This window comes from Brachycentrus maculatus, unplaced genomic scaffold, assembly GCF_059751285.1.
Source record: "Brachycentrus maculatus isolate JH-2025_06_01 unplaced genomic scaffold, ASM5975128v1 h1tg000310l, whole genome shotgun sequence".
NCBI lineage: Eukaryota > Metazoa > Arthropoda > Insecta > Trichoptera > Brachycentridae > Brachycentrus > Brachycentrus maculatus.
In genome coordinates this window covers 1,071,813-1,088,128 of record NW_028281060.1, presented here as the reverse complement: position 1 = coordinate 1,088,128, position 16,316 = coordinate 1,071,813, and the positions used below count along the sequence as shown (strand labels likewise).

Below are 16,316 nucleotides of genomic sequence, written 5' to 3'. Positions count from 1 at the left end.
TGCAATTGGAGATAATCCAGATTTTGTGAACAAGTATTTGGACACACTCAAAATGTTGTAAATAAATTATCTGGTCAAATTATAAGCTTAATAATAAAAATGAAAATGGTTTTTTCTGGCGTTTCTCATGTGTGTGATTATAATCCAGGATTCGGATCTCACATACTAATATAAGAGTTTCTGCTTAACCGCTTCTGTGCCAAGAGCGAGATTACTCGCATTCTTGGCCGTGCCCAGCAGGCCGGCTATAGAAAAAGAGCGAGTATTCTCGCTCTGGTTTGAGCCTCTGTGTCATGTCACGTCCCGTTTTTTTGGTTAATTTAAAATATGGAAAACACAGAGACATCTATTGGGATAATTTTGTAGTACTTCACTAAACAGACGAAATTACAGTTTTCTGATATTATCGATTTTACAGAGATCTACCCACGAGCTTCGTTTGACAGAAGACAGAGTCACTAAAATAGGGTTGTCAGTTTTCGCGGGTCTATTGTCGATATCTGATGCGCGTCAATAAGTTTATTATAATTTATTGATTTTTGTTAGTTTTTGATACTTGTGCGGAACAATTATCAATTTTTTAACTTGTTTGTGTGTTTTCTGTGTTGTTTGTACATTTGTTTACCGTTTTTTTCGTGTTTCAACTCTGCTCTGTGTGTTTTCTGTGTTTTTGATTTACGTAAATTGGGACATTTATTTAGCCGACAATGGAGAGTGAACCAAATACATCTGGACATGAACAATTGGATGAAGATTTCATGGAAGATGCCGGCCGTACTCCGGATTCCGATGACAGTGATGTTGATTTTGAGATTGGTGATGACGAACAAGATTTTCCTGATATATCTCTGATCGACGAATCCACGCCAGTTTTCGATTGGAAAACTGATGATTTTATTCCCAAAATTAATACTTTCGATTGTGCAAGTTCAGGTTCCAATATTGAAAATGTTGGAACAAGGGAAGTAGACTTCTTCAAACTTTTCATGTCTACTACCCTAATGAGTTACATTTGTGATGAGACAAATAAGCAGTACCAATATGTAAAGAGCAACTGCAATGAGTTGACTTGGAGGCTAAAACAATGGACTGACACAACAATTGAGGAACTATACATTTTTTTGGCTTTGTGTCACTTGATGGCCTGCAATTCGAGAAATAAAATTCAAGACCACTGGTCAACTGACATTCTACTTTACTCCCCCATATATTCAGATACCATGTCTCGAAATAGATTTCAAATAATCCTTCGCATGCTCCACTTTAGTGACAATACTCAGCAAGCAGGTGGGGACAAAATGTTCAAAATAAGGTACATAGTGGATAATTTTAAAAAAAAATTTGGAGAGTACATGTTTCCTTACATGAATATTTGCATTGATGAAAGTTTGCTTCTATTCAAAGGCAGACTGTCATTTAGGCAATATATTCCATCAAAAGCAAGCCGTTTTGGGATTAAATTTTTTGTACTGTGTGACTGTGCTACGGGATATGTTCTGAACTTCATTATTTACACTGGGAAAACGACAGAATACGTACCACATCCACATGTAGGCATATCAGGGAGCTTAGTCATGACACTCATGGAGCCATATTTAGATCGGGGACATACACTGTACATTGATAACTGGTACACTAGTCCTCTTTTACTCCAAAGGCTCCATGATCGGAAAACGAATGCTTGTGGTACTGTAAGAAGAAACCGAAAAGGTATGCCAAAGTTCACTGAAAAACTGAAGAAGGGGGAAATGAAAAATTTTCATACCGACACCCTTTCGGCCCAAATTTGGAAGGATAAAAGGGAGGTTTGTATGCTCACAACTCTTCATCCACCTATTCTAAGCGAAACAGGCAAAACCACATACCGGAATGAACCAATAATCAAACCTGAAAGTGTTCAAGACTATAACAAGAACATGGGTGCAGTTGACCAATCTGATATGGTTTTGTCGAGTGTCCACTCATCGCGGAAGACAATGAGGTGGTATAAAAAAATATTCTTTCACCTAATGGACCTAGCATTACTGAATGCCCATTTACTTCACCGACAAAAAACAGGAAAACGTATGCCGCTAGCACAGTTTCAGATGGAGGTGATAAGGCAACTGATTCAACAACATAAACCTAATATACCCTCGAAATGTACCCATAGGAAAAGAAAGGCGGATCTGCCATCACGTCTAACCGAAAGGCACTTTATGGACAAACTACCTCCAACTGCAAAAAAAGCAGCACCTACGGCCAGATGCGTAGTATGCCTATCAAAAAATAAAAGAAAAGAATCGAGGTATCACTGCAAGCAGTGCAAAGTGGCTCTCTGCATTGAACCGTGTTTCGAACAATACCATACATTAGAAGACTTTTAATTTTATTTTCAAAAAAAAAAAAAAAAGAAAAAAAAAAGAAAAATATATATATATATATTTAGTTTACAATTTAAAAAAACAATCGATCTTAATAATAGAGTCTTTTAATTAATTGTTAATATTTTTCTAATGCAAGTTCCCATATTTCTGTGACAAGTTGTGGCAACCCTGACATTTTCTGAAAAATTAAAGTATGTTTATCTAAGTGAAGGGAAGCAAATACGTCGTACATTGAATAAATTTGGTAAGTCATTTAAATATCCTATCAAAGTGTAATGTTTTTAATTGATAAAAATAAAATTTAAAAATGATTTATTTTGATTAAAAATTCACGGCCTGCTGTGCACAGCTACAGTTCTACCTACTGGCATTTAAAAGGTTAATAAAAAAGCTTCTTTACATCTCACCAATAGATGTCTCTAGTGAAGTTCAGTGATTCAAGAACAAAGTTTCTAAATTGGTTCAAATATATAGAACTTCCAAGAATTTGAGTAGTGTGGTTGTCAATAATGGGTAGAATTGGTGAATGTTACACGTGTGTAAAGTGATCACTTAAACCAGCCTATGACGGTCGTAAGCCCCGTAAATGCCCAGACTTCCATATTCTTCTTCATCTTTGATGAGATTTCAAAAAATAATTAGAAAACTATTTTTTTAACGTTTATTCAAATAAAATTACTTATAAATTGTTAAGTAGTGTACAAATATGTAGAATATAATTTAGATTTGACTAGAAAACTCAGTTTTAACTAGAAAACTGTTCACAAAAGCCCTGGTTCACAAGTGAATGTTGTGAAAAAGGTACTTGCCCTCCCTCTGTTACTCGTTATGTGAAAAATCGCTTGTTAACCGGATCCACGCGGCTCGCATAAGCGTATGTGTTTTAACAAGACATGCCCCATACGCGGCTGACATAAGCGTTTGTGTTTTCACTTTGCTCCAAGTTTCGAACCTCAGTTCAACTTGGAGGGATTTTTTCATGGTGTGGAACTTTGGATAAAATAATACGTCAATCCTCGGCCTTATGACATCTGTTGAAATATCTGACTAATAATTTGTAACATCACAAGGATAAATAAAACAACAGATCCCTGATTTTTCTTGCGGTCGGTAATTAGTCCGCGCCATAATCATGCCCTATATCTGTCTCACTCTCGACGCTACGCATCGCCAGTGGGTAAGAGTGACACACGATGCGTGCTTTGATTTATTTATGTTACGATCTAATTTGTTTATATTACGATATATTTCAAGAATAATGTGACACACGTGTATTATAGAGTACCAAAAAGGCACAATGAATCCCATTGAACGTTTTTGTTTAGGAAAATAAATCGTTTCTTAACTAAATACATGATAAAAGTAATCATTTAAAAAACGGCGAAATACAGCCGCGCACGAGCGTCTCTTAGGAACAAAGTTAACGCGTTTAATAGGTTAAGGGAACAACTTTTTCGGATTTATTTTCGCTCGTTACGCAAATTACTTGTTATGAGAGGATCCACTGTATGCTTAGTATGTCAATATTTAACCAATAACTATGCTAAAACAAAATTTGTACAAAATACTAATTATTATAGTGTTACAGGTTGCAAGCTGGAGCCAATGTCACCGTTTGTCGCTCCTCACGGAGTATGGGTTGGCTTCCTGTGCCAACTGGCCGACACGGCCAAGTATAGCAGCCAAGAGAAGGTGAATATGTTGGCCACCCTGATTCACCGGTACGTTACAGAGAATTTGTTCTTTAATCCTTTACTATTGAAAGCTTTTAAATGTAAATTCACAGTAAAATCGAGATACAATTTTGTTTCACTTTTTCAATTTCCAAAAAAAAAATTGTGTCTGACCCATCATGACGTATAGAATCGAAAGTAGAGCGTACACCGTTGCCACAAAAAACGCGCTTAGAGTGTCAGAAATGAAGACTCTAAGAAGCATATCAGGCAAGAGTCTTCGAGATAGAATAAGAAACGCCAGGATCAGGGAAATATGCGAGATCGAAGATGTCGTTAGGTGGGGAAGGCAACGAAGGAGACATTGGTATGCGCATGTGAGGAGAATGGAACCATCCAGACTCCCCCACATCGTACTGTATGGCTAACCCCATGGTAGACGACTCCCGGGCAGACCACAAAAGAGATGAGTCGATAGCTGGGAATCGACATCGCAGGAGGCTAATCCCTCTTAAAAAATAGGCCACAAGGCCTCCAACAAGATGAAGAAGAAGAGAAGAAAAAAAAAATTGCTTTGCAAGAGAAAATCTGTCAGGAAGCCTAGATGCTTCTGTATCAGATCTGGGAATGCGGTGGGACAGCTTTCATAATAATCCTTTACTTCTTCACCATACTGCTCCAACTGTGGTGCCATAAAATACCAGGTCAGATAGCATGTGGCCCACAAAATAGCTGGTCAGATAGCGTGTGGCCCGACGTTTGGGGCGTAGTGATTATTTCTGGAATACTTCCCGGTTATGTCGGGATTTGGACTGCCAATGCCATCTATTAATGATACAACACAACCAAATCATCATATTTAAAAGATATGTGAAAAGTAGAAATGTCTAGCTTATAATCAATTAAATTGTAATATTTTGTGGAACTTTATTAAATAAATCTTGTCCGCCTCCGCAGTGTAATGGTTAGCGTATTTAGCTACCACGCCATAAGTCCCGGATTCGATTCCCATGGGGGGGGGGGTGAAAATAAATGTTACTGAATTTACGTTCTAATATTTATTCAATATGTACTACCCTGGACTGGTCCCTGAAGAACATTAGCCTTCATGTTAGTAACGATCAAGATAACCCTGCGTCACTACGATGCAGTGCCCTATGCACCATTGGGTGTGGATAAGGGTTAGATGAAAAAATGTTAAATAAATATACATCAAACTCTGATATTGTCGTGTACCACATGGATCCTATCATGGACAAATATTGTTAATGTGTTTTAATAAATGAATATGTATTCTAGGTCCTTGCCGATGTCAGTAGGCTCAAGAGACAGCCCACAGAATAGGCATGTTGACGCCGTCGGTGTCAGATTCAGGTGAGTTGCAACTCCTTACCTGCTCTGGAGATGATCTGTGGTGATCTAGAAGGCTTAACCAGTTCCCAGTTCAGCCCGAGTGTGACTCCGGCAAGGAGTTTGCATTGTAATGATGAGCCCGAGTGCTGCTCGTATTCCAACATCGCTCTGGGGGTCCCCAGTTCGATTTACAGGGGGGGGAGTCAAATAAATACAAGTGATTTGTCCACTCAAATAAATATATATAAACTCATGCCTCTAGCGAGATAGCGAGTGTTTTCGCCTAGAATTTTCACTCATGAATTACATGAAATTAAAGTAACTTTAAACGTAAAGAGTAAATCCACTCACGAGTAGGCATAGGCTATGAAACTTAAAAAGTTGAAGCCTAAGTAGGGTCATGATAAGCGGTGTTGCATACGCCCTAGCTAGATTTCAGAGTCACTTGGACATTAGAACATTAAAATAAAAAAAACTAATATTTATTCAATATTGCCCTGGAATGGAAGCAGAGGGCTGATCACCTTTCCTTCATATGTTAACGATAAATATAACACTGCATTTATATGATGCAGTGCCCTATACACCATTGGGGTGCGGATTAGGGTTTGAAGAAGAATATTTGTTTTTATTGACTAACCCGAGAGGAACGTCAGAACTTCGGGACGCGGATCTGACTTGGGACGATGCAAAGGAGCTAGCAAGTGACAGAAAAGCCTGGAGACAGTTTGTGGACTCCACATGCTCCACCTAGGGAACGGACATGGTTCAATAAATAATAATATGTATTAGCCTTGGTTGATATTTAGTATGCCTTAGCTATAGTTGATATTTAGTATGACTTAGTTGTTATTTAATATGCCTTAGCCTTACTTGATATTTAGCATGCCTTATTAGCCTTAGTTGATATTTAGTATGTCTAGCCATTTTTAAGCGGAGTTGGTTTGATAATAACACGAGGGGTGTTCGGGCAGTCTTGTTTCGACTTGTCGGTGACGATTTCTTACATCGGCAAATTTTCTCGTTAAAATTAAATTTTCAAGTAGTTAATGAGCGCGTCTCCCTGCAGGCTGCTGTCGTGCGGGCTATCGCTGCTGCAGGGCGACATGGTGGCGCGCTCGCTGGCGCGCAACGTGCTGCGCGAGCGCGTGTACAGCGCCTGCCTGGACTACTTCTGCCGGGAGCCGCGCTGCCCCTCCAAGCACGGAGCCCCCCTGCGCGAGGACATCATCGTGCTGGTCAAGTTCTGGCAGGTCATGCACTCGGACAAGAAGTACCTCAAGGCCAGCGCCATTGGAGGTACTCCATCTGACACTATCTAGATGTTTCATTCTTCTTCTTTCTGTGCCACTCGTAACGAAGATCGGCGATCATCATGGCTATCTTCAATTTTGATGCTGCAGCTCGGAACAGAGATTTGGTGCTTCTGCCAAATCATTGTCGTAGGTTTTTCAGCCATGATGTCCTTCGGTGTCCTTTAGCTCTTCGCCCCTCAATCTTTCCTTGTATGATTAGGTGGAGAAGACGATATTTTTAATTTCTCATGATGTTTCATTATTCCAAATGTAACCCCTCAGGAGGTCGGCTGGGTTAGGTTAGGTTAGCTTTTGCCAATGAAGTTTGCCCACAGTGATGGGCATTGTGTATGGCCGTGACAGCAACATTAGCTGCCTACACTTCGTCGACGCTCTTTTAGATCCAATAACTCAGATAGGACAACTTCCGGACATTGATATCAGCCAGCCACTGTCTTTCTATTCTTGCTCCTTGAAGCATATTCACATTGCTGTCCATATCGGTCTATGGAATGCGTAGTATTCTACAATATAACTATACACCCATACCTCGCTTTACGGCCTAGATACGCTCCACAAAACTTGGCCGCAAATCGAAAATCCGTATAAGGAATCAATTATTCTAATACAAATTCAATGGGATCGGTTCCAAATTTGTTAAGTATCTAACATGGTTGACTTCTGCTGACTCCGGAATATACGAGATCAGGACAGTTGAGGGGCTGCCCAAGACAGGGACACATACTCTCAAATGATAGTCGATATCAGGGGGACCTGACACGGTACGAAGATTATTCTTCAAGAAGAGGAATATTTCAATTTTATTATTTCCTAAATGTAACCCTTTTAAATGTTTGTTTGTTTAGATTTTGATGTATACAACCCGAGCACTGTGGCGTTGTCACCCAGCAGTTTCACTCTCAACACCCCGGAGAACAGATCTTCAGCTAATGGAAGCGACTTTGGTCGCCAACCAGCTAGTGGCTGGATCAACACGGTAAGTCTCACTTATCCCAAGTCGTCGAGTGTTGCCAGCCATAAGAATGTGAGGGAAAAGTAGCTACTTTTCGAGAGACGCATTTGGAGCCCTATAACTTAGTTAATTAGTCATGTTGCTATTAGAGAGAATGAAGTCTTGTCATTATGTTTTTTTTTAACTGGCTGTCTCCCAGTGAGAGGATGTTTCTGCCAGTGTCAAGTCTTATTTTTATTTATAAACAAAATAATAATAACAATTAATAAATTTTTTGTAGTTTAAATGCGTAAAGTTTTATCATTTTAGAAATTATGACCGCAATTCTAGAATTGGGTTCAGAAAAAAGGGTGGATACTGGGAATATGTTGTTAATCCATCACTTTAAAATCTAGCTACGGCTCACACAACACCGCTTATCATATTTTGCATTTTAAAATCATTGTTAACTTTTGCGATATGGTAATATAACACTCTCCTAATCATTGTCATTCATTTTGTGTTATACCACTCAAAAACAAAGTGTTTTGAGATAGTTTGGGCATGTGATTCAAATGAGTGAAGAAAGAACAGTAAAATCAGTATGAGGCGAGTGTTGTTGGCAATAGAAGTGGAGAAAAACGGAGAAAAATTTAGGATGATGATGTATTTAAATACTGAGACGTTGTGGGAATAATCGGGGTGTATGTATGAGAAGATGAATGGATTAGAAAGAGGCAAAGATTGTTTGCAAAGACAGATCAGTGTGGCATTCTATTCTCTCTGCCGTAAGTGATGTGACGGTTAGTTGATTACATTAATATTGTGGGTTTACAATTTCTAGAGATTGAAATCATAATAATAATTTTGGGTAATTTATATAGCGCCATTTTCGTAAAATACTACTTCAAGGGCGCTTATACAGATGTGGATTATGACATGATAATGATAATGATAGATAAAAAAAATATATTAAAGAGAAAAGTTGTCAATCTGCTGAGTCTGAAGGAAAAAAATTGAACCGCTCCTTTCTATTGCTCCTTCTTATTGGAAAAGTGCTACCTCGGTGTGATGGTTGTGTGATGGTTAGTTAGATTCTGTTGAATATGATTTTAATTCTAGGTTCCCTTATCGTCAGCTCCGTCTGGTAGCACTGCGGGGAGTGTGGTCGGGAAGAGATCGGCCCGGTCTGTGAAACTCAACGCCAAGAATCCGGCTGACGTCTTCGTCAAGGACTACATGAAGAAGAGGAACCTCATACTGGAGCTTTTGGTAATTTTTCCACCTTAACCTTTTAACTGCCGGTAGGTACATGTATGGCGGTACCCAGCATGCCGCGAATTTTACGATAAAAATAAAACCTTCTAAACATATCGTCATTGAAAGTGTAATAATGTTTATTTATAAAACAAATAAATGAAGAGCTCGCCAGTCGTGCAGTCATTTATCCATAATCATAAAATTAATTGTTCATGGTGCTGGGTTGCCACAAAATTTGTCATAGAAAATATGAAAACTAAATTATATGTCAAAAGTAATTGTTTATGTTAGTTTAATATTAAAAGTATACACACACACACATTATGATTTTAAAAAATTAAAAATTAAAAATCATCAGAATCGACACTAAAATCACTGTCATCAGATTCGGCAGTGACGGCATCTTGAGGATTATTGGACAACCCTGAGGGCCATCAGTTGTTCGAACAACAAAGCTCTCTTAAAGTGGGAAAAACAAATTCTGTTTCAATTCTAAGCATGCAAAGATATTCTCAATAAATGTCACTATGCGTTCAATATATTTGTACATTTTAAATAATTGATTTTCTTTAGTAAAAGCCCATTTAAAACGGCGCGTCTTAAGACGTAATTTTTGTATGAGCGGCGCTCCGTTCACAGAAAATTATGTGTCTTAAGAAGCTTTTGGCAGTTAACTGGTTAAGGGTTAAGTATGGGTGATATCTGTTCATCTGTATTAGTTCATAAATAACTCTCGCAAATGATGGCATCTACACGATGAAAATAGTGAAGAACATTGGCACCATAAACCAAGCTGGGACACAGAATGCCGAACCCTCTTCTAGTGGAACGAATAGCCTGTTGACAACAGTTAGCAGTCCGGATTCTCCTGAGGAGTTTTACGTGGTTTCCTCCCAGCAATGAGCAAATGCTGACAAGTTCCTGACTGGCCCACACTAGATTATCCCTCCTGTTCCCAACACAAATTTAAATAATACATGTTTTTTAGCTAGAAGAACCAAAAATCCACTTGATGATCTATAAACCTTGTACGTAATAAGCAAGGTAAATAATAAATGCAACTCCTATTTATTTTTATTTTTTTAAATGGTTTAGAATGGTTAGGTTAGGCTACGATACTAGAGATCCCTGGTTATTTCTCCTTTTAACCCTTATCTGCTCCTAATGGCGCATAGGGCACGGCATTGTATAAAAGTAGTGTTATATTCATTGTTAAATGCATGAAGGAAAGCTCGGCTGTCCAAACTAAAAACACAGTAAGGGACATTTTTTTTGTAGTATGTATTTTTTGCATTTTTGTACTAAGTAGAATCTACTTAGTCCAAAAATGCAAAAAAAACGTACTACGAAAAAAATTTCTCTTACTGTGTTTTAAGTTTGGACAGTCGAGCTGATCAGTCCTTCGTTTTTGGTACCAGTCCAGGGTATTCTTCTTTCTTCTGACTATCCTCTCGTTATGCACGTGTATGGTATCACTAATGTGCATGTGCGTGTGTGTGTGTGTCTCCAGGCTGTGGAGATAGAGTTCCTGATAATCTGGCACAACCCGGGGACGCGCGCGGAGCTCGCCGTGCCCGGGGAAGACAACATCGCGGCGTGGCGCTCCAAGCCCAGCACGGAGCGCGCCTGGAAGGACTACCTGCGCCTGGCCTGGGAGATCAGCCCCGCGCTCGCCGTCTTCCTGCCCGAGAGGTAGGCAAACTGAACACCAACACAGCCGTAACATCCATATACCGCAATAGGGCATCTTGCATACATCCAAATCAAAGCTTTCCCAATCCAACGCCAGATGACCAGATGGATCTCAGTGAACTGACATGTACAATGTCATGAGATTAATGATATTGATCGGTGAAACTACATTTTATATAATAAAACAACAACTAAGAGTATAGTTTTTTTTATTTGTGTATGCTAAATAAAAACTTTCTCAATCCAACGCTAGTGGCTCTAGTGAAGTTACATGTACAGTGTCATGAGATTAATGATACGTGTAGGTGTTCCGAATACTTGAATAGTGCAGTTGTCAATCATGGGTAGAATGGTGAATGTTGTATGTGTGTAAAGTGACCACTTAACCAGCCTATGACAGGTCATAAGCCTGTAAATACACAGACTTCCATACCATTCTTCGTTAACCTTTTAACCGCGTCAACTTTGTACCTGAGAGACGCCCGTACGCGGCGGTATTTCACCGTTTTTAAAATGATTACTTTTATCATGTATTTAGTTAAGAAACAATTTATTTTCCTAAACAAAAACGTTCAATGGGATTCATTGTGCCTTTTGGTACTCTATAATACACTTGTGTCACATTATTCTTGAAATATATCGTAATATAACAAATAAGATCGTAACATAAATAAATCAAAGCACGCATTGTGTGTCACTCTTACCCACTGGCGATGCGTAGCGTCGAGAGTGAGACAGATATAGGGCATGATAATGGCGCGGACTAATTACCGACCGCAAGAAAAATCAGGGATCTGTTCTTTTATTTATCCTTGTGATGTTACAAATTATTAGTCAAATATTTCAACAGATGTCATAAGGCCAAGGATTGACGTATTATTTTATCCAAAGTTCCACACCATGAAAAAATCCCTCCAAGTTGAACTGAGGTTCGAAACTTGGAGCAATGATAAAACACAAACATGTCAGCCGCGTATGGGACATGTTTTATGAAAACACATACGGTTATGCGAGCCGCGTGGATCCGGTTAAGATATCAATATAAATAAAATTATTGAATGGTTTATATATGCATATATTTTTTTAATCACACACATGATTACAATTTATAAAAATGTGTCCTCACTAGGTTTTATCGTGCCGAGGGTACATTTTACAATATTTATTTTTTAATGAAATTATATGATTTTTATTTGTCTTTGGCATTTGGTTTCAGTAGTAAAGTTTTTAGGATTAATATTAAGTCATTTTGTTCCTGCAGGATTAAGAATGAAGCCATAGTTCAAGAGTTGCGCTGGAAGGTGCGCGTGGACCCCCTGGCCGTGTCGCACATTCCCCAAGCCCTGCAGTACCTGGTCACCACAGACGCTCTCCTCAACGATTCCATAGAGGTATACATCAAACATATTAAGTATATAACCCTTTGGTTACCAAAATCCGATATATCGGCTTTCGATACTCTAGTGAGAAATACCGGATCCGTCAGATCTGACATCATGATTTATAGAAGTATCAGATACATTTTGAACTAGGGGTTCCTTCAGGGTTGTGCAAAAACTTTCAATTCACATTTTGTTTTTTTTTCTTCAATAAGTTATACAACGAAATTTAGATTTATTGATCATTTACATTTAATAATTAGTTGTAATATTATAAAAATACTTAAAGGGAAACGAGAAAAACAAAGCAAATTAAACCAATTTGTTTCCGCGAAAAGTTAGTTTTGTAAAACTGTGTATTTATCCAAAAAGCTACATTTTTACACGTCAAGGTGGAATAAACAATATGCAATAAATTGATGCAAATAACATATATAGCACAACTAAAAAAATAAAAAAGGAAAAAAGTAAGGAATGCTTTTTATATATCGTAGTCGTACAGGAGAAAGTGACCAACTAACAAATTATAAAGTGTTCAGGAGGGCCATTTAAGTCAATTTTTCTTGGCAAGAAAATAAACATCAATGCATTTTGTCATTTTTAACAAATCAATTTATTATACTTACAAGTTTAAAATACTTTGGGATTTTTTCAGGGCAATATTAAGCTAGTAAGATATCAAATAGTCAATGATCATGTTTTTGTAAAAAATGCACTTGGTCACTTTCTCCTGTATAACTACGATATAGAGTATATTACCAACCGCTTTTGCGTCTCAATCAGAACCGCCATCTCTTGACAACTTTGTGGAGTTAATAGCTGTCCCCTTCGGCTCTTTCTCAGTCTTGTTCACGAAACAATGTGTAATTTATTCCGCAGTTGGTACACATGCTCACGTGGGCGCGCATCTCCCCGATCGAGGCGCTGTCCTTCTTCTCGCGCAAGTACCCCCCGCACCCCACCTCCGCGCAGTACGCCGTGCGCGTGCTCGGCAGCTACCCGGCCGACGCGGTGCTCTTCTACATACCGCAGCTGGTCCAGGCGCTCCGACACGACACGGTGAGACATCCCCTAACTGTTTGTGGGTCTATTAAGAAAGGACACCTTTATAAATTATTTTTTAAAGGAATGAGTGTAGAAAGAACAGTAAAAAAAATGAGGCGAATGAAGTATTTCAAGTATTTGACGCAGTGCTCTTCTACGTACCGATCCTGGTGCAGGCGCTCCGACACGAAACGGTGAGACTGCCTGTAACTGTGTATGGGTCTATTTATGTAGAAAGGTGTCCTCCATTCAAAAGAACGGAGGACACCTTTCTAAATTCTTGTTCAAAGGAATGAGTGAAGAAAAAACAGTAAAAAAATATATGAGGCGAATGTAGTATTTCAATCCGATCAAGTATTTCTAATATTTGGGGTGGTCAGTTCAAGAGTTTGAATAATCAACGGGTATGTATGAGGCAGATTTGTCCACCTCCGTGGTGTAATGGCCAGCACGCTCGGCTACCATACTGGAGGTCCCAGATTCGATTCCCAGGGGGGTCAAATAAATATAAGTCATTTTTTTTACTCTAATATTTATTCAATACATATTATCCTGGACTGGTACATTAAGCGGAGGGCTGATCACCTTGCCTTCATGTGTTGACGATCAAGATAACACTGCCTTTATATGATACAGTTCCCTATACACCATCAAGTGCGTATGAAGGTTTATAAAAAATGAATGAAAAGATGCATAAATGTAGAAGAGACGAAGATTTTTTCAAAAGACAGAATGGTGTAGCATTCTATTCTCTGCCCACCCCTACAGCGAAGCAGTGTGATGGTTGGTTTATTATAAGTACTTTTTTTTTAAAATAACATATAAAACAAAAATTTATATATAATGGGTTCAGATAGAAATATGAATGAATAAAGTAAAATAAATAGCTTTTTAAACATGTTTCAGATGGGATACGTTACGGAGTTCATTAAGGTGATAGCGTGCAAGTCCCAGCTAGTGGCCCACCAGCTCATATGGAACATGAGGACCAACATGTACACGGATGAGGAAATGCAAATCAAAGATCGTAAGTCTGATCACAACAAATCACTCATAGAACCACAAGATCTCTGCTGAAAGTGACAATGAACACAGTAAAACAAATTTTATTTATAAGTGGGCTTTGAATATATTCTGTAATGACCAAAGATAATTTTTGTTTTCAGCCGTGCTATTTGACACCCTGGATTCCCTCATCAAGAGCATCATCTCATCGCTGTCGGGACCGGCCAAGAACTTCTACGAGAGGGAGTTTGATTTCTTCAGCAAGATCACCAACATCAGCGGAGAGATAAGGCCGTACCCCAAGGGAGCTGAGAGAAAAAAGGCCTGCCTCGAGGCGCTGAAAACGATCAAGGTTTGATGACAACATTTTGAATTAATTCCGAAACGATTTTAACACATTGTTGGCGGGGCTCCCATCTTATTAAGGGGTGAAAAAAAACCAAAGAGAAATAACATATTTAGTAATTGGATCAAATCATAGTCCTTTGGTGCTTCTAACCTACAGAAAAATGTCTGTACATTGTTGTATACAACACTGTAATACGTTGTTAATGTGTTTAAAGCAGCCATTAAAAATTTAATTAAAATCACTGTTTTAAGATAACGATATTAATGCATTGTTGTTGGGCGGTTTTTTCATCAACCCCGACCCTAATTAGTATACTAATTTGGGTTGTATACTAATCGCAAGTAACAGCAGACCATTATACAATCTGTACAATGTTTTTTGACGACTCTCGCGCTCTATCAAAAGTAAGCAAATAGAACGCTTATAAGTGCTCCCGCTCTCTACCAACAGTATGTAAAAGACGCTTTGAAACGTTTCCCGGAAAAAAATGTGTTGAAATAACAAAGTGCAACACCAAGTAATTCAACAAAATTACAAATCATTTTGATTTCTCAACATGGATGAAGAAGAATACGGAAGTCTGGGTATTTACAGGGCTTATGAAAACAGAACATTGTCAGGCGCATGGCGTAGTTAGGTAGACGCTCGACTGCGAAACCGGCGTTGCGGGTTCGATTCCCGCCGATTGCAAAATAAATTCAAGAATGATTTAATTTCAATTAGTCTGGGTGTTCGTGAAGTATTTTCACATTAACCTTCCCTATCCTTACTATCCTGTCCGCCTCCGTAGTGTAATAGTCAGCACCCTCGGCTACCGTACTGGAGGTCCCGGGTTCGATTCCCACGGAGGGTCAAATAAATAGAAGCGATTTTTTTCACTCTAATATTTATTCAATATTACCCTGGACTGGTATCTGAAGCGGAAGGCTGATCACCTTTCCTTCATGTTAATGATCAAGATAACACTGCATTTATATGATGCAGTGCCCTATGCACCATTGGGGTGCGGATAAGGGTTTTAAATCAAATTCAATCCTCACTATCCTACCTGCAGACAAGCTTCTAAAAATAGAGGCTTTGCGGGTTTTTTTTATTTTTTTATTTTTAATTAACAAAAAACCTTGTAAGCCGGGCTTTCATATTTATCCATCTTGAGATATCAATATAAGTAACTCGTAAGTGAAAACAAACCCCGAATTTGTAAACAAATGTTTAAACGCACTCAAAATGTTGTTAAGTTTAGTATTTTTTGTAACAATATCAAAACAAAAACAAAACTAAAAAATGTATATATGTATATATATATATAATTTTTTTGTCTTTAGGTTCAGCCCGGTTGCTATCTGCCTTCCAATCCCGACTCCATGGTTATCGATATAGACTACAAAAGCGGTAAGAAATTATTTCATCAATTGGATTTTGTTATAGATGTCTCAGAGACAAAGCAGTTTACTGGATATATATATTACAATATTTTTTTTACCTTTTTTTATATACATATTTTAAAACATATATACATATTTTAAAACAAATTACATACATTTTCAATTTCCAGCAATTTCCATTTCTGATTTTGGGATATGGGATTAAGGTTAACAAGACTGAAACACAAATAAGAAAGTCAAATATATGTATAAGAAATTTTAAAAAAACTAGCACAGGGCAAAATATAAAATGTAAAACAATAAATGAGTATAGTAAATAGGATATATTATCGCACAAAAATATACCAATCGCATACTCCCGTCATAAAAACTCACCCAGAAACAATTTTACATCGTAAAAATAAGGAACATATCTTAGTCACACAATTAAATCACATGTCCAGATACTTAGTCACTCGTTTATATTGATACTCGTACATATTACTTTTATTCTCAAGTTATATGTTACAAGTAAAAAAAAAGAATGAAAAATACATTTTATAATATGAAACTCAAAATACTGT

At 38.0% G+C, this 16,316-nt stretch overlaps 1 protein-coding gene across 2 annotated transcripts in view; it reads left to right on the top strand.

The window, feature by feature from the left end:
* Pi4KIIIalpha (phosphatidylinositol 4-kinase III alpha) overlaps positions 1 to 16,316 on the top strand; it is a 61,379-nt gene that overhangs the window by 40,145 nt on the left and 4,918 nt on the right. For both annotated transcript variants that reach the window (XM_088267993.1, XM_088267992.1), the window contains exons 22-32: positions 3,955 to 4,087; positions 5,339 to 5,413; positions 6,462 to 6,691; positions 7,554 to 7,684; positions 8,762 to 8,911; positions 10,410 to 10,591; positions 11,853 to 11,982; positions 12,850 to 13,029; positions 13,921 to 14,041; positions 14,181 to 14,371; positions 15,694 to 15,760. In XM_088267993.1, the coding sequence (XP_088124119.1) occupies positions 3,955 to 4,087; positions 5,339 to 5,413; positions 6,462 to 6,691; positions 7,554 to 7,684; positions 8,762 to 8,911; positions 10,410 to 10,591; positions 11,853 to 11,982; positions 12,850 to 13,029; positions 13,921 to 14,041; positions 14,181 to 14,371; positions 15,694 to 15,760 (1,590 nt within the window). The remainder of the gene's footprint in view (positions 1 to 3,954; positions 4,088 to 5,338; positions 5,414 to 6,461; positions 6,692 to 7,553; positions 7,685 to 8,761; positions 8,912 to 10,409; positions 10,592 to 11,852; positions 11,983 to 12,849; positions 13,030 to 13,920; positions 14,042 to 14,180; positions 14,372 to 15,693; positions 15,761 to 16,316) is intronic.